Consider the following 21,966-nt stretch of genomic DNA (forward strand, 5'->3'; position numbering starts at 1 on the left):
TCCTCTGCAAGGTGGCCACTGTCATTGCCCCAGAATTCTCAAAATGATCTGGTAGCCAATGTGCCAGGTGTCCCAAGCATTTCACCTGTGCTGTCTCACTTACACGCTCACAGCCCCGTTTGCCCACGGCTGTGACTGCGACTGCTCTGTCTTGCAGGTGGGCAGATAGAGACTTGGAATGGTTAACTTTCTAGTGTGGAGTGTTGAACTGATTGAAGCCTGGGTCTCTCCCTTTCTTATTTCTCACCCTGTGCCCTTATGTGCTATCCTCTCCTGCCTCCAAGTAGGGAAACAGAGGCGCAAAGAGGGAACTTACGGAGTCCAGCTCCTTTTCCTGGCACACACTTAGGGTGTTTATCGCATGCCTGTTCCTAACTAGATATCCATTTAAGAAAAACTAACTTTGTATTGAAGTAGAATTTTAACTGTTTACTTCTAATTTAAAAAAATAGCATTTTTCCTGAGATGGAACTCCTAAGCCATACAATTTGCAGGTTTTAGTGTATGATTCTGTGGTGTTTAGCCTAGGACAGAATTTGCAATCAGCCTCTCAATGGTTTTTACCTACAGTCACTCTGGCTTTTGAATGAGCCCGACAATTTCTCTTTCCTTGTCACCCTTCAGTGTCCTCTCGTCCCTTCACTGCCTCCCTCTCTTAATGCTTCCTACATAGCATCTTCCTCTCCTTGTCTTCTGTGCACTGAGCCCTGTGTGTGTTCCATGCTCCTGACTGAGAATATAACACTTTTTTTTTTACTAGAGTGTACTTTTTAGAGCAGTGTTAGGTTAATAGAAAAATCAATGGAAATTAGAGTTTCCATAGTCAGAGGACCTATATGCCCTGCCCAAGGTCACCTCGTGAGTCCCTGGAAGAGCCACTTGGCTAAGCGGTATTCTCCATTCCTGGTTCCTTTTGGATGGGATCCCAGCAACTTGTCCAGATCCACGTGGGCCACCAGGGGGCACCATTGTGCAGTCCTTCTGTCCCTGACTCTAGTGTTTTGTTTTGTTGTTTTTTTTTTTTTTAACTTTTATTTAATAAATATAAATTTCCAAAGTACAGCTTATGGATTACAGTGGTTCCCCGCCCCCCATAGCTTCCCTCCCACCCACAACCCTCCCATCCCCCACTCCCTCTCCCATCCCATTCACATTCATTTTCAATTATCTTTATATACAGAAGATCAATATAGTATATACAAAGTAAAGATTTCAACAGTTTGCACCCACACAGAAACACTCTTTTGAGTACTAGTTATAGCATTAATTCACACTGTGCAACACATTAAGGACAGAGATCCTACATGAGGAGTAAGAGCACAGTAACTCCTGTTGTTGACTTAACAATTTGACACTCTTGTTTATATGGCATCAGTAATCACCCTAAGCTCTTGTCATGAGTTGCCAAGGCTATGGAAGCCTCCTGAGTTCACTGACTCTGATTATATTTAGACAAGGTCGTAGTCAGAATGGAAGTTCTCTCCTCCCTTCAGGGAAAGGTACCTCCTTCTTTGATGACCTGTTCTTTCCACTTGGGCTCTCACTCACAGAGATCTTTCATTTAGGTCATTTTTTCCCCACAATGTCTTGGCTTTCCATGCCTAAAATTCTCTCAATGGGCTTTTTAGCTGGATCTGAATGCCTTAAGGGCTGACTCTGAGGCCAGAGTGCTGTTTAGGAAATCTGCCATTCTATGAGTCTGATGTGTATCCCGCTTCCCATGTTGGATCGTTCTCTCCTTTTTAATTCTCTCAGTTAGTATTTTCAGACACTAGTCTTGTTTATGTGATCCCTTTGACTCTTAGACCTATCAGTATGATCAGTTGTGAACTGAAATTGATCACTTTCTAGTGTTCTTGTTTGCTGTAGAGGAATAGCAGGGCCCTGATCCTCATGGAGATGTGGAGTTGGGCAATGCTGCTAGGAGCCCCTGGGAAGAAACCATGAGTCCTGTCAACTGCAGCTCCTGCCCGGGGCCCCCACTGGCATCTCCTGCCAGGCCCGCTATCCCTCCCCTGCAGCTGCTCTGGACATGAACTTGTCTGACACACGGACTCCATCCACCAGCCCCTCAGGAAACCCAGTGCCTACTTCACCCACTCGGGGAACTGAGGACATGTCCCCAGGACAGTCCAGAGTCTCTCAGTCTCCTCAGCTCTCACCAAGGCCTTAGATGCCTCCAGGAGTCTCCATGCCACCTCCTGACATTCCATTGGGCTCCTTGGCCAATTCTTGTCACTCCAGAGGACCCCTTCTCATCCTCTGGGACCCAAACAGTGTCCATGTGGCCTTGTGTGCCCACCACTCTCTTGCCTAAAGTCTCAGCACTTTGCCTGCCCCACTGCAGCCCAGTGGAGGCCTCCATGCACACCTCTGGCCTCTCAGTCACTCTCCTTCCACCTCCACACTCCCAGCAACCACTGTGGCCCCCACCCATCTGGCTCCCAGAAGCCCCTGTGGCTGCAGCCTGCCCAGGGACCCAAGCAGCCCCCAGTGGAGACCCCAAGGGACAAAAAGGCTTCCTTGTAAGCTTGGTCTGTGCCTGGGGATCTCTGGACAGATGGCTCTAGGCTTGCAGCTCAGAGACCAAGCAGGTCAGCTTCTGAGTTCGATATGTGGCTTCCTAGCAAGGACAAACACCCCCACGGCTGACCAGAAGCTGCTCCCTGAAGGCGTTTGCCCAGCGCTGTGGAATTATGCAGATGTGTGCTCCAGGATCCTCCTTGGGCCCCTGGCACCTGTGCCCTGCGCAAGGGTGGCCTGCAGAGGAGGAGGCGCAGAAGGGGCCTGGGGCTCCCCTGGGACTGTGCCACCCATCATCTCCCGAGGTTTCCTGATTAGAGGTGGTCTCAGTTTCCCGAGGACACTCTGGTCATTGCCTTCTCACCTGTGGGGAGGGGGAATCCCAACTCCAAACCATAGATAGAGAAGGAGTTCCCCAGTTAACCCATTGCTGGCAGAGAAGGCTGCACCAAGCCAGGGCTGGGCTGGGCGGGTCTCCTGTAAGGCCCTGGGGGCCTCTGACTTTGCGAGCCCTCTAAAGTGAGTGGGGAGGACACTGAAGAAGGCTACGCAGGTTGAGTACCTGGGAAGGAGCATCTAGGGTGGATGGATCCCTGGGCACATAGGCCTGTCTTCAACACAAACAGCTGTGGGTGAGGAGGATGCAAAGAGTGAACAAGGGTCCTGCCACAGGGCAGGCCAAAGCCCCAGCCAAACCCCTGTGGAGCTCAGAGGCAGCAGTGGCCTGAGCTGGGGCAGGACACAGGGCTGTGTCCCCGTGCCGTGAGGACAGGTGTCGCTCCATGTCCTTGAATTCCACATCCGCATACCCTACCAACTGCAAAGGAAAATATTTGAAGGGAAAGTCAGACCCATACTGTATATGTGTAGGCTTTTATTTTTCTGGTCATTATTCCTTAAATAATACTCTATAACAGTTACCTGCATAGCACTTAGATTTATCTAGCCTTCCATACTTGAAAAATGGATTTAAGAATTAAATTGATTTTGATGCAAAATAGTTTTAATCCAAGGATATTTTTTAAAATTATGTGTTTGTTTGTTCGCTTGTTTAAAAAACAGAGACACCTGGAGAGAATGATATTTCCAACTTCGGATTCACTCCCAGTTGCCTGCAACAGCTGGGGCCAAGCTGAAGCTAGCAGTTGTGAACTCACTCCTGGTCCCCCACTTGGGTGGCAGAGCCTCAAGTACTTGAGCAGCCATCACCTGCTGCCTCCCAGTGTGCAGCTTAGCAAGAAGCTGGGGTCAGGAGCAGAGCCAGGACTTGAACCCAGGTACTGTGATATTGGATATGGGTGTATCAGGTGGTGTCTTAACTGGAATGCCAAATACGCTCTCTAAGATGTATTTTTTGTCTTAATTTTATTTATTTGAAAAGCAAAGAGACAGACAGCCAGAGAGGGTAAAAGAGAACAGAAAGATATTTCTTGTTCACGGGGTCACTTTATAAATGGCATAATAGCTGGGGTCTGGCTTAGGCCCGGAACTTACTCTGGGTTTCTGGTGTATATTTAGGGACCAACTACCTAAGCAGGTTCTTATGTGGGAATTCAGGCGAACAATTGTTTGCCACAGTCATGGTGGGCACCATAATTACATCGACTGTGTTTGGGTTCTGCCAAATCAGAGCTGGAGATAAATGTTTGAGTGAGAGTCATGGGGAGAAGGTCAATCGAGGCATGTTAACTAGCCACTCATTGCTGGGCAGTCGGTCCTGCTGGGACCTAGTGGGGACAGCATCACCCAACTTCAGGATCTTCCCCAAGGTGTGAGACGCAGTGGAAGTTGTCCCCGTAATTATCCGCACTCTGAGGCCTGCAGTTCTCATCTGGTTTTTATTACTCTAAGGGAATCCCTGAGGAAAGGTAATGTTATACAGGAAAGATGTTTGTTAGGTTCACAGTTTAGTAGCTCAAGGTCATGACCTTTGAATGGTCTCAGTTCTCATGAAGACTTTCCTGTTGGCAGAGACCTGGGGTGGCACAGATGTGGCACCCTGAGACAGGTGATGGGCAGGTCTGTTTTTCGTCTTACAAAGGTCCTGGGATTCAAACATGAGTGCTCCCTGAATGACCTTATCAAAGCTGAATTACTTGCCAAGGGCTCTCCTCTAAACCCCAAATCTGAGTAGGCATCCACCCCTTTCCTATCTGGGACAAATGACTTGGAGGATGAAGCTGCATGTGTGAGAGGTGAAACTGTATTCAAACCACAGCGCTAGCTCCTGGGCTGCTTGCTCACCAGGCCTGTAGCAGGTCCCACCCAATGACCCTGCCTGCTTCCTGTCTGCCTGCTTCCAGGCACAGGAAGCCTCCTAAGGAGGAGGTGCAGGAGCCATCTGCAGAGGACCATGTGTCTGGCCATGGCCTCCTGAGGACATAAAAGACCTTTCTGCCAATGAGACAACTCCGTGTGCATGGCTACATGTCCAGGACAGGCTGCCACGAGAGGGCTTCAGACCACCATGAGGACCACAGCTGAGTGTAAACTGCTCTTCCTGGGATGAGCTCTCTGCAGCCTGAGCTCAAACAAGCCTGAGGGTTTATTCTTGGATGGAGACTGAACACATTTGCCTGACCTTGGGTTCTACTTTAGGGTTCTGGACACAGTGTGAGATCAAGGGATGGTGTCAGAAGCCTGCTCCAAGGTGTTGATTTCCCTTATCCTGGGAGCTGCCCCACAGCCAAGTTATCAGAGCTGTTTCAAGAACTGAGTGTCAGGGTGAAGGTTTGTCCTAGCAGCTAAGATGCCCGTGTCCCACGCGGAGCACCTGGGTTTGATTTGAATACCTGCTAGTGCAGATGCCGGGAGGCAGGGGTGATGGCCACATATGGAGAGGTGTGGAGGTGGGAAAAGCTTAAGCTTCTCACAGAATGCTGAGACCACCAGTGTCGTGGGAACTTGGGGCAACAGGATCAAGTGTGGCAAGGAAGATGCAGATGAACCACAAAATCCATTCCAAAGTGTGTTGTTCTGTTCCTAATACAATCTGAGGCTCTCACTTGAATTTTAAGCAAAAGAAGGATGGGATCGACTTTATATTTCTAAAAAGACACGCACCTGTGCAAATGGGTAGAGTGGATGGGACTGACTCTGACACTGTGGCAAATTGGTAGGGGTGGTGAGTTGACACGGGGATGGCCTCGGTACTGGTTTGTAGAGTTCACACTAACACATGCCAGAAGCTAGCACCAGCCCTCAGGTGAACTCCTGCAGAGAACCTGGGGCCTGACAGCAGGGGAAGAAACTTTACAATTTTTTTCCAGTGCACTTGCCAAGGAGTACAGGACTAGCACATGGGTTTCCTCGCAGAGGAGGAAGCACTATCATTAAGTCATAGGTGGACAATCACTTGCTTTCCTTTTTTTCTTACCTCTTCCCTTTTTTCCTTTCTTCCTTCCTGTTTTATTATTTTTAGAAATAGCAGCTGACTCACACATGCACAGGCCTACGTGCCCTCCTCTGTGTGGAGAAAATGAGCCCAGGCTTTCTGGTTCCCAGGTCTTTTTCTGACACTCCCAGCAGGACCAGTTAATGCCCACTTGTCCTCCTTCCCTGCTATGAAATGTCACTGTGGTTGACCATGTCTAGTGGACATGTTTGTTTCTGCATGTCTGACTGGTGTAGTGACCCCAGTGATGTGAAGGAGACGTCCTAATGAGGAGGAGTCACACCCACATTTTCACGAGCTGTTTTTATTCTACTTTATGGGAATGGGTGGGAACAGGGTCAGCATCTACTACTATTGAAGGTGACTGTGTTTCAGGAAGGGCAGTCAGGAGAATTCTGTCCATCTAAGGGGTGCAGGGCTGGGGCCAGATATCTCTGGATGTGGCTTCAAAGCTGGAGGCTTAGACTGCGGCAGCCAGGCCCAGCTGATTGTTGGCCCGGTCGAAGACGGTGAAGTACTGGCGGATGAAGACGTCACCCAGGATCCAGAGCTCACCGGTAGAGGTGTCGAGGTTCATGCCTTCCAAGCCACTGATGCAGTCGTCATCTTCCTGCAGAACAGAGGGCAGCACAGCAGTCAAGAGGGAGGGTCAGGGTGACAGGGGCTGGGTATTCAACATCACGGCCTCCCTGGTCTGACTGCAAGGCTGAGGCAGAGGAGGGCCTCCTGGCTCTGTGTCCCGGGCTGTGGTTGTTGCAGACCTGGGGTGTAGCAGCAGCTGCTTACTGCACTGCTGGTGCACAGGGATTCTGGGTGTTATCTGGTGCCTTTGGAAGACACAAACCCCTGACCTTAGCAAAGGAGTTTAGGGGAAGTCAGCTTCTCTCTAAGGACATTAGGAAACCCTGATGCTGTTGCTGTTCCGCAGTATTCTCCTCCATGCCAGTGGTTAACTGGCAGCTGTGAGTCCTTTCCTCTCCCTGGGTTATAGGGCTGCAGCCTGGGCTGCATGTTAGAATCACGCCGGGGAGGGCCACATGTGAGTCCTCACTGAGGGAAGTCAGCTCACTGGGAAAACTGGCTTTGCACCTGACAGTAAGTGGATGGCATGGAGAAATTCTGTGGCTCATTGGAGTAACGATGTGGTCACTCTCATGCAGTTTCTCTACAGACCATGAAGAGCAGGTATTAGTCTTTCTCTTAGCTTCAGCTGGGAAAAGTGTTATCTCTCTTGTGCAGAGGGGTAGTGTGACCAGCTATGTGTGGGCCACTCCTGGGGCTGGCCCAGGGCCACCTTACCTTCAGGATGTAGGCACTGGCAGGCAGAGGGTACTGGATTCCGTTGATGGTGAAGACAATGTCAGGCAGGGAGTCTATGGCAGAGCAGCTGATGACATTCTGAAAGGTGGGAGGGTGGGAGGGTTACCAGGGGTTCCTTCTGCAGCATGGCACTCCTACCACTTGATCTAGAGAAGAACATTTTAGGCTTGACTTGCCTCGCCCAATAAGTTCTTGGAAGCTCCGATGTAGCTCTGGATGTTGGAAATGGCACTGGTGGGGCCAGCCAGCAGAGAGGTGCCCGTGTCCACAATGGCCTGGCAGCTATCAGCACAAGCGATGGTCTCTCCATTGATGGAGATGCTGAGGGAGAGATGCAAAGAAGCGTCCCCTGAGTCCCCAGGAGTTACACCTGTGACCCGGATTGTCACTCCTCAGAGGACAAAGCAGTTGGGAAGTCAGACTAGAACAGGGCCAAGGCAGGTATGTCATTTGTTCCTAATCCTAGTCTGCATTGACATCCTTCCTAGAGAGTGATGTTGTCTGATGCTTCCCAGGTTCCCTAAATGCTGAGATGTATGGCTATATGGGTTTGCTAAGCCTCACTGTGAGTGCAGGAGGTAAGCCTGCCTACTGGACACAAGTAATTGGCTATCTGATCCTTGTAGAGGAACTTGGTTCCAAGTCAGTCCTTTTTGCCTCCCCTTCCTATAAGGGGACTTTCCTGGGCTCTCTCTGGCTTGGCCAATTTCCAGCTTCCTCCTGTGCTGGCTTTTCCAGCAGATGGGGACAGCAACTCTCCTATGGGCATGTAAAGAATGGGACCAGGCCCAGGACGGGATGTCATCCAGCAGTGTGGTCTCACCTGTCCATGGTGATCTGCCAGTAGCCCTCATAAGAAACAGGCACCCAGTTCAGACTTCCAGTGTAGTAAGAAGAATCAATGCCACCAAACATCACCAGGCTGCCCTTCTCATCATCACTGTGGAAAGTAGAGGGAGACAGACAGGAATTCACTCATTCCTGGTTTGCATAGCTCTTATGTACAGCCTAGGAGCCACCCTTGATGATGTACTCATCAGTGCCAGGAGCTGTGCTGAATGTGTCACAGACATGAGTTCCTTTCGTGTTGTACCAAGTCCACACCATGGTCAGTATTATTATTTGCACTTTACAAAGACTCTGAGGGTCGAAAACATAAGGACCCTTGCTCAGGTTCACACAGAGGGGTACGGCAACCAAAAGCAAGGCCTAGAAATTGTGGTTCCCAAATGTGTAGTTTGTACCTGGATACCCATTAGAGGCCATGGGGAACACAACAGAGGTGAATACAGGATAGGGTTGATTCCTAAGGACTCCATGTTATATACCCTGGTTCTCGCCCAGGGCTGGTGTTTCGAATGTCTGGACAAATTTCTTATTGTCATGGTTGTGTGGGAGTAGAAGGGATACTGTAAGGGGTCATAGTCAGGGTCAGGGATCTGCCACACACTGTAAACAGAGCATAAGTCAACCTGGACAATGCTCTGAACCAAAATGTCCATTCTGCTGAGCTGGAGCCACCTTTGTCTAGTGGGGAGATGCACTGGCCCACAGAGATAATTTGGCCTTTATGGAAGCAGGTGATATTTAAGAGAAACTGAATAGTGAGTGTTTTAGAGCAATAAAGAATGTAAGAGCCCTTGTACTGGAAGCTTTGTTATTGGAAAATCCATTTTCTAAATCTCCACCATTTCTGGTAGGTAAGGTTGCAAATATAGAGGGCAATAAGAAATTAGTCAACGACTGGCCATTTATGAAACACAATCCCACTGACTTTAACCCACCAAGCTTTGCTGTAAACACGTGAGCGTGCAGTCAGCATGTAGCAGATTAGTTACTACCTGAGGAAAAACATGAGTGGTGACCAGCAGTGTCAAGAGAAGACAGTGAGTGGTAGAGAAAGTTGTTGACAGCCTTGAGTCCTGCATAAAAGTCTACTCAGGCAAAGCCTACCTGGTCTATTCTTTGTTCATTCTTTGACCCTACATTTGGATAATAAAAAAGAAGCTTGTCGCATTACTTTATAATTTCAGTGTTCAAGATATATGAGGGTACATCAAAAAGCTCCTAGAAAAATAGCATTAAAGGAATTTTATATCAGTGCTAAAAATTTTGGAATCTGTGCAGTCAATGGGTTTGCAAAATTTTCAAGGAAAATTAGTGTTAAATTAACAAAAAACTATGCCTGGATTTAAGCATATTTGTTCTATTGTAAACTTTTTTTTTTTTAATTTGAAAGGCAGACTGATAAGGAGAGACTGAAAAGTGTCATCCACTTGTTCAGTCCCCAAATGTCCTCAACTGTACCCATTTGCTCAGGTTGGAACCAGGCACCAGGACTCAGTCTGAGTCTTCCAGGTTGGGGAAAGAGACCCGAGTCCTAGTCACCACATACTGTACCAGGGTGCTCAGCATGAGGAAGCTGAAGAACAAGCAGTGGCGTCTGGACTCAGACCAAGTATTCCACATGGAATGTGGGTACCTGAGCAGAGACTTCACCACTCCCTAAATGTATCTTTGAATTTCTTTGTCCATAATCGTTGAAGTCCCCTCCTAAGTCACATCAAGTCTTGTGATATTTTGCTGTGATTTTTGAGCCCTGCTTTAGGCAGTTTCCCTCTACTTGGCATGTTTTAAAGGCCAATTATGAGGGAACCAATTCCAGAGAGCAACTGGCTAGGGACACTGGAGTTAAGTCAAGTCCAGGGACAAGGACATATGCTGGTAAATAACGGTGCATGAAGATGGTGTGTGTGTATGTGTGTGTGTGTGAGAGAGAGAGAGAGAGAGGGAGAGGGAAGAGAGAGAGAGAGAGAGAGAATGTGTGTGTGTGTGAGGGAGAGAGAGTTGGCAAAATTACTGCCCAAAGACTCTTTTCTCCAGACATTGACACCGACTTTGAAAATTTCATTCTTCTAAGATCCTCCCCAGCCCACCCAGCCCTGGATAAGTTCTTTCCTGGACCAGGTGAAAATGGTCCATGTGGGAGAGGCCCCAAATAGCCAACCTACGAGCTCAGGTAGACGGAGAAGAGGTCCTGGGACACCAGGCCCTCGTTCCACATGTTGTCAAAGACGGGTGTGGCATCAGAGGCAGAAATGCTGGGGTAGCCCAGACCCAGGATGCCATCGAAGGGAGCAAACAAGAAGGTGAGGCCGGGCTCTGTCTTGCTCAGGCCAAAGATCTGGTTGGTGTCTTCGATGCTTCCAACCTGTGTAGGGAGGACAGAGATGATGTCCACCATGAACACTTGTCAACAGAACACTGCCGATCTCTTGTCCTGGAAGCAGAGCAATCCAGCTTCATTTCCTGAAGGAGTCAGCATTCCCGGCATCAGGCTGGGAGGCCAAGAGAGGGACTATCTGAATGCTTGAGGGTCCCCAGTGGACAGGTCCTGGAGCTGATGTCCAGATAGCTACGGTGTGACACTGCCATGCCCTGTGGGGTTTGTGGAGCTCATGTGACTATGGAGCGGTGGCAGAAGAGAAGATACTAGCCATTTTAGCCATTCTGTCACCAATCCCTGATTCCTCCATGATATGCAGCATTGCGATTGGCCGAATGCTCCGGATACCACTCCCCTTATCTACATAAGGTTCAGCCCAAGGGTGTGTGACAGCCTTGCCATATCACCCCTTGCACCACCTAGTTAGTTTGCTCGTATGATCTCTTAACCCATCTTGCTGAAAGGACTGCTCTGGGGGATTCACTGTGGTTCTCCATGTCCTGAAGCTGGCCCTAGGACTGGGCATGTGATAAGGCAGGGAGTGCAGGTACTCCCTGGTCCCCAAAGCCCCTGGAAGCTCTCCCTAGGACTGGGCAGTGTTAGGGGGCAGAACCACAGGTGCTCACTTTCACAGTGTCGTATCCCAGGATACCAGTCATGCTGCCAGTGCCATAGGTGATAGAGAGAGTCTCGCTGGTGCCCTGGTAGGTGGAGGAGTCCTCAGGGTTGAACCGCTTGTGGAGGGCTGCAAAGCAAGAAGCCACATCATTAACCTCCAAAGGACAAGCAAGCAAGTGGGCTCTTTATGCCTTTTTGATGGGGTTTCTTGGCTTCGTTTGGGGTTTGGAGGAGAAAGGTGACCTTTGCCCCAACAGGACCTTTAGAACCCTGGTCCTCTCCTGACTTTGTTGTCAACACCATGTCATGGTGGACAGTCCCAGGCTACTCCATGTCCTTCAGAGATTCCTCCAGCAAACCCTGAGTACAGCAGCCAGTACTGTCAAATCCATCTGAGCACATCTATTCATCCTTTCATCCCACAGAGCACGTGTCCCAAACACTGATCCTAGTAACTGCCCAGAGAAGGCATCTTGTGTGAATGTCTGAATGGCTGCAGCAGGCTGAAGTTGGAGCTGTGAGAAGTCCCTGAGTGGTCAGGGTTCCCAGTGTCAGCTGGTGTTGGGCAGCAAAGGCCAGGCAGGCCAGGCAGGCTCAGGTACTCACCACAGGCAAGACTAGAGCAGTAGGTGGAGGGCACCCACAGGTTGGAGGAGCCCGTGTCAAAGATGACGGTGAAGTCCTGAGGGGGGGTTCCGATGCTGATGGTGCCAAAGTACTCAGCCTGCAGGGGTCAGGACAGTGTAGCTCAAGCACCTGGTCACCCCATCCATCCTCCCTGGGGGCCAGCTCCTCAGTCAAACTCTCCATCATCTCCTCTATTCTGACCTCCTCATCCAGTGCACCCTCCTTCAAAGCCCAGTCCTGGCCTCCATTCCCTCCTTGAAGTCTTCTCCGGTTGCTCCCTGATTGCCTCTGACTGTTCTCTGCTAAGCACATTTACACCCTCTTAGCCAGTGCCCTGCCTGTGTCATTCTGAACCTTCTACAGAGTAGATCTTCCCAGAGGATGAGGCATACCCTGTGGGCACCCAGCCAGTCAGGCCTCACATGCTTGTACAATAGTTGCTGATAAGGAGACACACAAGTCACTTAAGCATGAGAACCAATGGAAATCTCTTATTCCCAAATGTCACTGTGGACCGCAGATTTCAAAAAAATGGACCTGTCAGTGATTTTATTCTCAATATCACCACATTCCCCCTGGCTAGCTCTGCTCTAGTTACCCTGGTCTTTGTGCCTTTCACAGACCAGAACAAGCTCCTTCCTATGCTAGGGCTTTTGCAGTGGCCATTCTTTAGTTGGAAAGTGTTTTTTCGGGGTCTCCCCTTGGCTTCCTCCTTATGAATCACTTGGCACTCTCATCAAATGCCAGCTCTGCCAGAAAGTCTGCCCTACCACTTCAACCAATTCTGCCCGCTCCTCTGTGTTGCTTTATCGCTTTGGCGCAATTAATTACATAATACATTTTACTCTGTGGACCGTCTCATTACTTCACTTCATCTGTCAGTCTGGTTGTTCTCTTGTATAAAAGCCTCAGGCCCTTGGCTCACTCACTGTTGTGATCTCAGAATGTGTCAGCCTCTAGCAGGTGCTTAGTAAATATATGTGAAATGAATAAATGGGCCGATATCTCTGAGTTCTACCAAAGGCCTGCAGGCTGTGCTGAGCACTCCCAGCATCTCTATGGTGTTAATGACTTGTAGCCCCAGCTGCAGTGGATAATGGCTGTGAGTGGGTCAGCTCTCTAGGACAGGACCCTGAGGCTCAGGAAATGTAAATGACTTGGCCAAGATCACCAGGCCAGGAGGCATTAGAGCCCCCATTAGCAGAGGTCTGGTGGATCCTGCAGGTGAAGCCTTGACCACTGGTAATGGTGTTTTTGCCCTTGGCTGTGTGCTGTTCACACAGAGGACACATGGTGTCTACTGGTGGTCAGTATGTGCCAAGCATCCCAAATAAAAAGAGGTCTTGAGACTAAAATCTGATTGCATTTCCCCACTGATTGAAATCAATCTGTGGCAATTAAAGCTCATGCCCTGGCCTCTCTGTGGTCTGCCCCACCCATGGCCCCTCATAGTCACTTGAACCCTCCTTTCTTCTCCACCCTTTTCATGAACTCTGTTCTTCTTTCCCCAAAGGTACTTGGCTCCCTGTGCCCACAGGTTTACATGAGCCCTCCTGCTCTCTGGAGTCCCTCAACCACTTGGAAACCCCTTTTCTTATTTCAGTGCTCCCAGGAGTCATCTCTGTCATTCAAGGCACTGGTTCACTGAGTGACATTATCATTTGGTGTCCCACATCCTAGTCTTGCCTCTCACCAGATGCTGAGACCAAGTGAGGTCGTCTTTCTCCCCCACCCAACAATGCCTTTATTTACTGTTGTCTCCCTGAGATCAGGTGGAGTCTCTGGCTGTCACCCAAGCTCCCTGTTCATGCTCTGGCTCAGTCCTTGGGGCTGCCCCTTCCACCTGCCCATGCACTCACGTCCAGGTAGTTCTCCAGGCTCTCAGTGGACACCGTGGCGAAGGTCTCTTTGGGGAAGTACTTGGTGGCCGGGTTGGGGGTGTGAGTCTTCAGGTAGTCCTGCAGCAAGCCCTTCTCAATCAGGTTCTTCCTCAAGGACTTCTTTCTGACCAGGGGGACCCTGGGGCAGAGCATTGGTGCAGGCATGGTTACAGGAGGAAGGACAACTGGGCAAGGAATCTGCTCAGAGGGTGCTACAGAAACCCAAGAAAGGTGAGGAACCTGGTTCCACAGAAAGGAAGGAAGGAAGGGGGGAAGCTCCCATCTGTTACCGTATAGTGCGCATAGAGAAGTGACTACTGGCCAGGGGCGGGGCTAAAACCAAGCCCTGGCTGCACTCAGGGCCTGGGCTGTAAACCATGCCTCAGTGTGTCCTCCTCATAAAGGCGGAGAGAGATACCAGAAAACTCAAGAAGTTGGGTCCCAGGGAAGAAGAAAAGGAGATTCAGGACAGACAGGAGGCTGGGAAGTTGCCCCTTGAGATACTCCTACCACTGCCCAACCCCAAACTCACTTGTGGATGACGCACTCAGAGAGTGCCAGCAGGCCGAGCAGCAGCAGCCACTTCATGGTTCCTCCTGGCTCCCAAGTCAGTGGGGAAGGCAGGACGAGTGGAAGGTGTGCAGCAACAGACAGGAACCACTGCTTATATACTCATGGTCCAATTCTGACTATAATAGCTCTTATCAGTGTCTTAGTGCCACCTGGGACACACTCCAAACAGAACAGTTCCTGATAAGACAATCCCGCCTGGAGTCACGTCCTGAGAATTGGCCCGTGGAGTAGCTTTCCACTAACACCGCATCCTTCCATTGGAGTGCACTGCCCAGGGCCCACCAGGTGTTGAGTATTGGCTATGACTTTTAGAATGAGATGTATTCACGTTCAGCTCTCCAAGCTCAGTGTTTTGACAGAATTGTTCAGAAGTGCACAGAACACAGCACTGAAATTATGTTGCAGGAGCTCAGTGCACCCTGATTTGTTCCAGTTCCATAGATGGTTGGGGCCCTTAAGGAGCAACTGCCCAACTTAGCCATGGGTGCTGTTTCTGTATCTGCCACCTCAGAGCTTGTGGGCAGTCAGTGGTTTGGGGAGCAGGACCCACTTCCTTGTGCAGATGTCTTCAAACAGGTATGACAGTAGGGGATCTGTGTGTGTGCAGGTAAATCTGGTTTTTGTCCCTGTTTCCTGGCTCATCACTTCCTCTTCAAGGCACGGAAACTAGAATTCTCTTCTCCAAGCTGGGTCATAGGAACTCCAATCTCCCTGCCTTCAGCTGGCCATAATGAAAGTCTCTCCTCTGTGATTATCCCATAGTAGGTCCTGACTGCACAACGAGGGGTCCTGCCACAGGCACATCTGAAAGGAAGGCTGAAGAGTCCATGGTGGCATTCCCACCCCAGTTATTAGCAATCGTGCCCATGAAATGAAGTCCCCACACACCTCCCCCAACACAGGGATCACAGGACTTCCAGACAGCGTGTCAGGAGGACGTCAAATAAAGTCAAGCAGAAAGTTATTCATGTACTGGGAGGGGCACCCAACTTCTCAGGATCAAATGCATGTTTTCAGGGCCCATCCAGTCCTTACCATCCACATCTCCTCATCTGGATGGCCATTTCTGTCCTTTAAAATGTGCTGCAAAGTCTGTTCCTTAGTCCCATAAGACACTCAGCAAATTAAGAAAACTTAAGACTAGTCCATAGGAACCCCAATTTGTAGCTTGTGGGTATTATTCCTGCCTCAAAAGTGGGGCAATGCTGTTGACTTGGCCTTTCTAATGAGCTTTTATGCTCTCTCCAGGGAAATAGGCCCAGAACCAATTAATGAAACAAGATTTCACCCAGCTCATGTCAGTTGCTGCAGAATTGGTTGTTGGGAGTGGGGAAAGTGCCCACATATGTGACGTCGGCTGTGAGCTGTGTTGGGAGAGGGCCGTGTGAGAAACTGAGTCTGTGACTGAGTGAGGGTTTGTGTGGCCATTGTCTACACAGGCTTGATGTCAGTGAAGTGGGTTTAAGGAGAATGGCCCTGAATCCAGAGTCTCGGGGTTTGGGAAGGGAAAGAGTCTGAATGTAGATGAGAACTTGTGATTTCAATGACTGCGTGGTCAGCTCTGGTGTCAGCAGCAGTTCTGTCTAAGTCAATTGCTGGAGGTCAGAATCCCATTGGAATATAAGGTTGGATACAAGCCCTAGAGAGCTGGTTCCCTGAATGTGGAAGGAGGTGCAGAACTCCCATACCCCGGTTGTTGCTCTCTGTAGAAGCACAAACAAAGGGCTACTGTGTACCAGTTAACCATGTGTGTTGCCCAAGACACTGTGCCTCTGGAGACTTCCCAGATATCCCTGAAAGACTGCCTCCTGGAGGAACAACCTGGACCTAGACCATGGATACCCTCCTCAAGTCCCCGGGATCCTGAGTCAGCCATGATGAAGACAGAACCACATGACATTGTTCATTGTGGATGTCAAGGCCAACAAGCACCAAATCAAACAGGCTGTGAAGAAGCTTTGTGACATTGATGTGGCATGGTCAACCCTGCGATGAGTCCCGATGGAGGAAAGAGGGCCCTGTTTCCATCGTCCTCTGATTGTAATGCTTTGATGTCACCAACACTATTGGCATCATTTAAACTGATTTCAGGTTGCTTACTCTAAATCCATATCCTTTCTCTATAATCATGGTTTTAACAACACTGGAAGGCGGGATGCACCCAAGGGAACTCTTCAGGTCACCTAACTTTAGACAACTCCAATCACTTGGAGGAGTTATACGAATTCAGAAGATGAAGATTACAGTGAGAAATCTGCTCTGACATAGTCTGGTGCAGCCACAAGGCAGATTAATCAAAGCAACAATGGACAGAAATACTAGAGTCTCTTGGTTTTCAGTGAGGTTGGAGAAGTCCATGGGACTGGAACATTCACTAGTGTGTTGGGTAGGATGTGGAAGGTGGAGTATTAAGATAGGATTTAGGTGAAGAAGTTGTGTTTCCTTTAGCTGAAGACCCGATGGAAACAGATATGATGTCTTTCTGGGGAACAAGTTCTTCCCTTTAGAGTTGTAGTCCAGAACCTGGTGATGAAGTCCTGCAAGAGGCTGCAGGCTGGAAAGTGGTGGTTGATGGCATAAGATGAAAATTTGTGAGTACATTAGGGAATGCTGCCTGTGAAGCAGTTGCACAGCTTTCCCTTGTATTATAGGCTGGACATCAGATCTGACTGGGGAATATTCCTCCACCTGATACTGAAAACAGTAGGCACACGAATCTTGTCTTCCAGTGATTTCAACTGGACGTGCTATCCGGGAGTCAGGAACTTTGCTTGAATCCACAGAGTGTGGAGTAAGGAATGGGGTAGGGAACATCTTCTCTAGGGTTGGCTCCACGTGCAGCCTAAACCGAGCCTGGGGCAACAGCCTGTGTGCCCCCTCCCAGCGATGTCTACTGGGATTTTGGACTTGAGAATTCACCTCTGAATGGCATTTACTACTTTGTTGTGAATCTTTGAGTCAAAATACCACCGTGACTGGAGGTACTGAAATAATCTTGACCCTGGAAATAACCTGAATGTCTAAAATGATGTCAGAGATGCTCTCTCATGTGGAGGTTGGCACAAAAGTGTCTGTAGTAATGTGAACAGGGTTTGTACAGGGTTTGGCAAATTAGGAATGCAAGGAAGAGAAATGATCAGGAAGTAAATTTGACTCCAAGACTGGCTCTGGGTCTCTGTGTTAAGCCACTGGGTTCTAAACTGCATGCAAAAGAGCTAAGGAGAGCATGGTGTGGGGAGAGGGAGGGACCCTCTCACCTTGCCACCTGGAGGGGCTGGGTCACACTGAAGGATGATCCTGGGTTGGAAAGGCAATCAGTTCTTCCCACTGAGAGATGTTGACTTCCGGGGGAGGCTGGCATGCTTAGGGACCAATTCCAGGAGCAGGGCAGACTTTCTCTAGGATGGCCATGAAATGATTTGGATAACCCTTGGGTGCTGAATACCCCCTAACTCCCATGTGTTCTATGCTGGTCCCCAAGGTGGTGCTATTGGGAGGAGGTGGAACCATTAGGACTGAGGCATGGTAGGAGGTCCTTGGTCATTGGGTTATGCCCGTGGAAATCATCCCTCAGGATAGAGCTACTGTAAGCCTGAGTTTCAACCCGGCCACTGTCTCTGGAATCTGGGTCACCTTTTTATCCTTCTGCACTCACTTCACCATCCACTGTGGGCCCCTCACCAGGACCCAGTCCTCCCAGTGTGACTGGGACTTTGCGCATTCTGTGATGGCCAGCTCAGGGGTGCCAAAAAAGCTGTCCTCATTTCCCCTTTACCTAAACTCTTGAGAGACTGAAGGGAATCCTGACTCTGGGCCATCTGATCAGAAGCCAGGGCTGATCCAGTGCTGGTAGCAAAGAAGCTGTGTAATCTCACTGTACCAGGCTGGCCCAGCAAAGAGATAAGACAAGAACGTTTACCCTGCCATTAGCCCTGCATGGCACTCAGTGTGCCAAGGCCTAGTCTTGTGGTGCACTGGGCATAGAGTCTAATGCAGGCCTCTCATGCCAAGGGCCCAGGTGTTCAGCAATGTTCCATGAACATATCAGATTATTCAAAAGAATGAGGTTGAACAAACCATTCCTGGCAAGCCAGAGATGGAGCACGTAAGTGTGGCAGGTGCTATGGAGCTGATAGGCCTTGCGACACCATCACCCAGAGCTTTCCATCAAGGGCTTAGCTCAGGGCACCATCGTCCAACCACAGAGGAACACTGTGTTCTCTGCTTCTCAGCCCCAAACCCTCTGCTCTTGCAGAGATGCAGGCAGGTGTTAGGATTCCATTTACAGGCCCTTTTGTTTTGGTACAAGTGTGCACATAACATGAGGGGAATTCAACAAGTTCATGGAAAATAGACTAAATAGAACAAATAGACATCTATTTCACTAAAAATGTTTCAAAATATGTGCATAGTTTTTTAAAAACTTTTATTTAACAAATATAAATTTCCAAAGTACAGCTTATGGATTACAGTGGTTTTCCCCTCCATAACTTCCCTCCCACCTGCAACCCTCCCCTCTCAAGCTCCCTCTCCCATTCCATTCACATTAAGATTCATTTTCAATTATCTTTATATACAGAAGATCAATTTAGTATATATTAAGTAAAGATTTCATCAGTTTGCACCCACACAGAACATAAAGTGTAAAATATTGTTTCAGCACTAGTTATAGCATTAATTCACATTGAACAACACATTAAGGACAGAGATCCTACATGAGGAGTAAGGGCACAGTAACTCCTGTTGTTGACTTAACAATTGACACTCTTGTTTATGGCATCAGTAATCTCCCTAGGCTCTTTTCATGAGTTTCCAAGGCTATGGAAGCCTTTTGAGTTCGCCAGCTCCAATCTTATTTAGACAAGGTCATAGTCAAAGTGGAAGTTCTCTCCTCCCTTCAGAGAAAGGTACCTCCTTCTTTGATGGCCCATTCTTTCCACTGGGACCTCACTCAGAGAGAACTTTCATTTAGGTCATTTTTTCCCCACAACGTCTTGGCTTTCCATGCCTGAAATACTCTCATGGGCTTTTTAGCTGGATCTGCATGCCTTAAGAGCTGATTCTGAGGCCAGAGTGCTGTTTAGGACATCTGCCATTCTGTGAGTCTGCTGTGTATCCCACTTTCCATGTTGGATCGTTCTCTCCTTTTTAATTCTATCAGTTAGTATTTGCAGACACTAGTCTTGTTTATGTGATCCCTTTGACTCTTAGACCTATCAGTATGATCAGTTGTGAACTGAAATTGATCACTTGGACTAGTAGGATGTTTACCTAGGATAAATGTTTTAATCAGCTGTACTGTTCATTTTCCAAAAGAAGGAAGCATGGCTTGGGCCTTATAATTACAACTTTGGCTGTAATTTCAATCTAAATGGCTGCATATTTTTGAAGAAAACTACTTTTTTTAAAACATGAAAAATAATTTTGACTTTTAAACTTCTATATGCTTTATTTTACATTTTGATGAACATGTATTAAAATTTAACACTTGAGTACAATTATGTCCTATTTAGTACTTTAAATAATTACCGTACACAGAAGAAATTATGTACATATTTTGTTTACAACAATATAATCAATAATTTACTGACGTGAAGATGAAATTAAATTTCATGGAAAGAATGCAAAAAATGAGTTGGAGCTTATTGCTACCCAGGTCTCCCAAATGGATGACAAGGCTCAAGCACCTGGGCCATCATCTGCTGCTTTCCCAGGTACACAAACATGAAGGTAAATTGGAAGCCAAACACTAAGAACTAAAACAGGCTCTCCCTTCCATGAACTTTTGGAAGTCCCATAACACATTTATAACCCCTAAACCAGACTGCCTCTCGGCATCAAAAAGTGTGTTTGGCACCAGCATAATTTTAATTGGAAAAATGAAAACAGATCCTTGTTCTCCGCTGTGATGAAATGGGAAATGGTGATGCTGCATCTCTCCAGCTGTCTATATATGTGGAAAGGGGCCGGGTCCACAGAGAGACTGAGAAACACGGGGCTCTCATGCATGTGGCCTCCAAGGGGCCTGCTGTATGTTGGCTCATTTATTCACAGACAAATGCTTTGGGGAGCTTAACTCCTGGGCCCCTCTTTCTCCTGGGTGTTTGGTGCTCACTTTCCCCGGGCAGTTCATGCCTTGTTCCACAGGCACCTGCTGATAGGGGACATCACAGACAAGGCCAGGACCCTGCACTCATGGGGTGCATGTGCCAGTGGGAAGATGGATCTCACTGATTGACACCTGCACCCTGTGGGCCCATCTCCCCTGACCTGGCTGCTCTTACAGGCACCCCTTGGCTCTTCATCTGTGCTTTCCTGTGTGTCCATCAACTGCCATAAGCAAGGACTTTGTGTATTTCTGTGTCCTACAGCTGGACTCAAAAGCCTATACACCAGTGGACTGCCCCATCAATTGTCCCTACCCTTTCTACCCTAATGGGTAGTACTATTCAGTATGCCAGGATGAGTGAAGCCAGAGTGAGACCAGCTACCCTATCCAAGGCTCCCTTGCTGGCTATGGCCCTCACAGGCCCCTGTGTCCTGTGCCTCTGTGGCTGCAACTAAGAGGGCAGGAAGGTGGTGAACAACCAAGTGCTCACCTGGACCGTGTGTGTATAGGGCAGTGACTGTGTCAGGGGCATCAGGATCAGTTCCTTGAGCCCATGGCACAGTCCGGGTTGGGCTCCTAGGGAGAGGAAACTCCTGGGTTGGTGCCCCTTCCCCATGTGCCCTCGATGCTAGGATTTCAACTCTTTCCATTTGCTATGAGCATAAAGTACCTTCAGTGAGGCTGATTTTACACTTTGTAAATTTTTAGGAAAATGGGGAATTTTTTTGTTGTTGTTGATAGATACCTGGAAATTCCTCTTAGAAAATTTGCCAATTAAATTCCTTTGATCTTTGAAAGGTTTGTTCTGTTTATGCTCAACTCTGCCGCTCTTTGGGTGATGAACTCCTGCTTGAGCTCTAGGGCTGGAGACCACCACCAAGCCAGAATCCATTAGGTTAAGAAGTGGGTCCTTTAACGATTTTACTTCATTATAATGGGAGCACACTCCTCGGCAAGCTGGTCACCATCACACTCCCAGAGCCCTCAAGTCGATTTGGTAGCCAATGTTCTGGTGTGTCTGGAGCATTTTGCCCATGTTATCTCACTAAAAGCTCACAGCAGTGTCTGGCCACAGATGCTGCTGCTCTCTCTGTTTTGCAGGTGGGCTAATAGAGGCTCTGGTAAGTTCAGTTTCTAGTGCTCTTTTGTGGTCTGTTCTCCTGCCTCCAAATTGGGAAACAGGTGCAAGGAGAGGACTCAAAGAGCAGCACTGTGACATAGTGGGTTAAGCCTCCCCTTCAGTGCTGGCATCGCATATGGGTACAAGTTCAAGTCCTGGCTGCTCCACTTCCCATCCCACTGACTGCTGATGGCCTGGGAGGGTAGTGGAAGATGAAACAAGTGCTTGGGTCTCTGTACCTGCGTGGTCAACCCAGAGGAAGCTCCTAACTCATGGCCTTGGATAGGCCCAGCTTCAGCCATTGCAGCCATTTGGGGAGTGAGGCCTCCCTCTGTCTCAACTGCTCTCTGTAAATCTGCCTCTAAAACAAATGAATACATCTGAGAGAGTGAGACAGAGAGAGAGAGGACTTAGAGAGCCTAGCTCCTTTTCCCAACCCACACTGCTTAGGCTGTGTTTGCTACATGCCACTTCCTAACAAGAGCTTCCTTTAATGAAAAGTAAGTTTTTATTGACATAGAATCATACCTGTTTACTTCTAATTAATGAAAAATAATATATATAGAGAGAACAGTT

At 48.5% G+C, this 21,966-nt stretch overlaps 1 protein-coding gene across 1 annotated transcript; it reads right to left on the reverse strand.

The window, feature by feature from the left end:
* Positions 1-6,201: 6,201 nt before the first annotated feature.
* Positions 6,202-14,275, reverse strand: LOC149128284 (pepsin II-4-like). Its single transcript, XM_089308178.1, has 9 exons — positions 14,121-14,275; positions 13,568-13,727; positions 11,688-11,805; positions 11,090-11,208; positions 10,249-10,448; positions 8,061-8,177; positions 7,414-7,558; positions 7,217-7,315; positions 6,202-6,527 (listed from the first exon to the last, which is right to left on the reverse strand). The coding sequence occupies exons 1-9, from the start codon at positions 14,174-14,176 to the stop codon at positions 6,378-6,380; spliced, it is 1,164 nt and encodes a 387-aa protein (XP_089164304.1). The 5' UTR covers positions 14,177-14,275; the 3' UTR covers positions 6,202-6,377.
* Between the last annotated feature and the right edge of the window lie 7,691 nt (positions 14,276-21,966).

Source organism: Oryctolagus cuniculus, chromosome 1 (genome assembly GCF_051225735.1).
Source record: "Oryctolagus cuniculus isolate XC-2025 breed Fujian yellow rabbit chromosome 1, ASM5122573v1, whole genome shotgun sequence".
Classification (NCBI taxonomy): Eukaryota; Metazoa; Chordata; class Mammalia; order Lagomorpha; family Leporidae; genus Oryctolagus; species Oryctolagus cuniculus.

Excerpts from the sequence above, each read along its gene's own strand:
- LOC149128284 (XM_089308178.1), bottom strand. The coding sequence starts at position 14,176 with ATGAAGTGGCTGCTGCTGCTCGGCCTGCTGGCACTCTCTGAGTGCGTC. Across the intron at positions 11,806-13,567 it reads GCCTGGAGAACTACCTGGAC|GCTGAGTACTTTGGCACCAT; the intron begins GTGAGTGCATGG and ends TGACCCCTGCAG. Across the intron at positions 7,559-8,060 it reads TGGCAGATCACCATGGACAG|CATCTCCATCAATGGAGAGA; the intron begins GTGAGACCACAC and ends TCTCTCCCTCAG.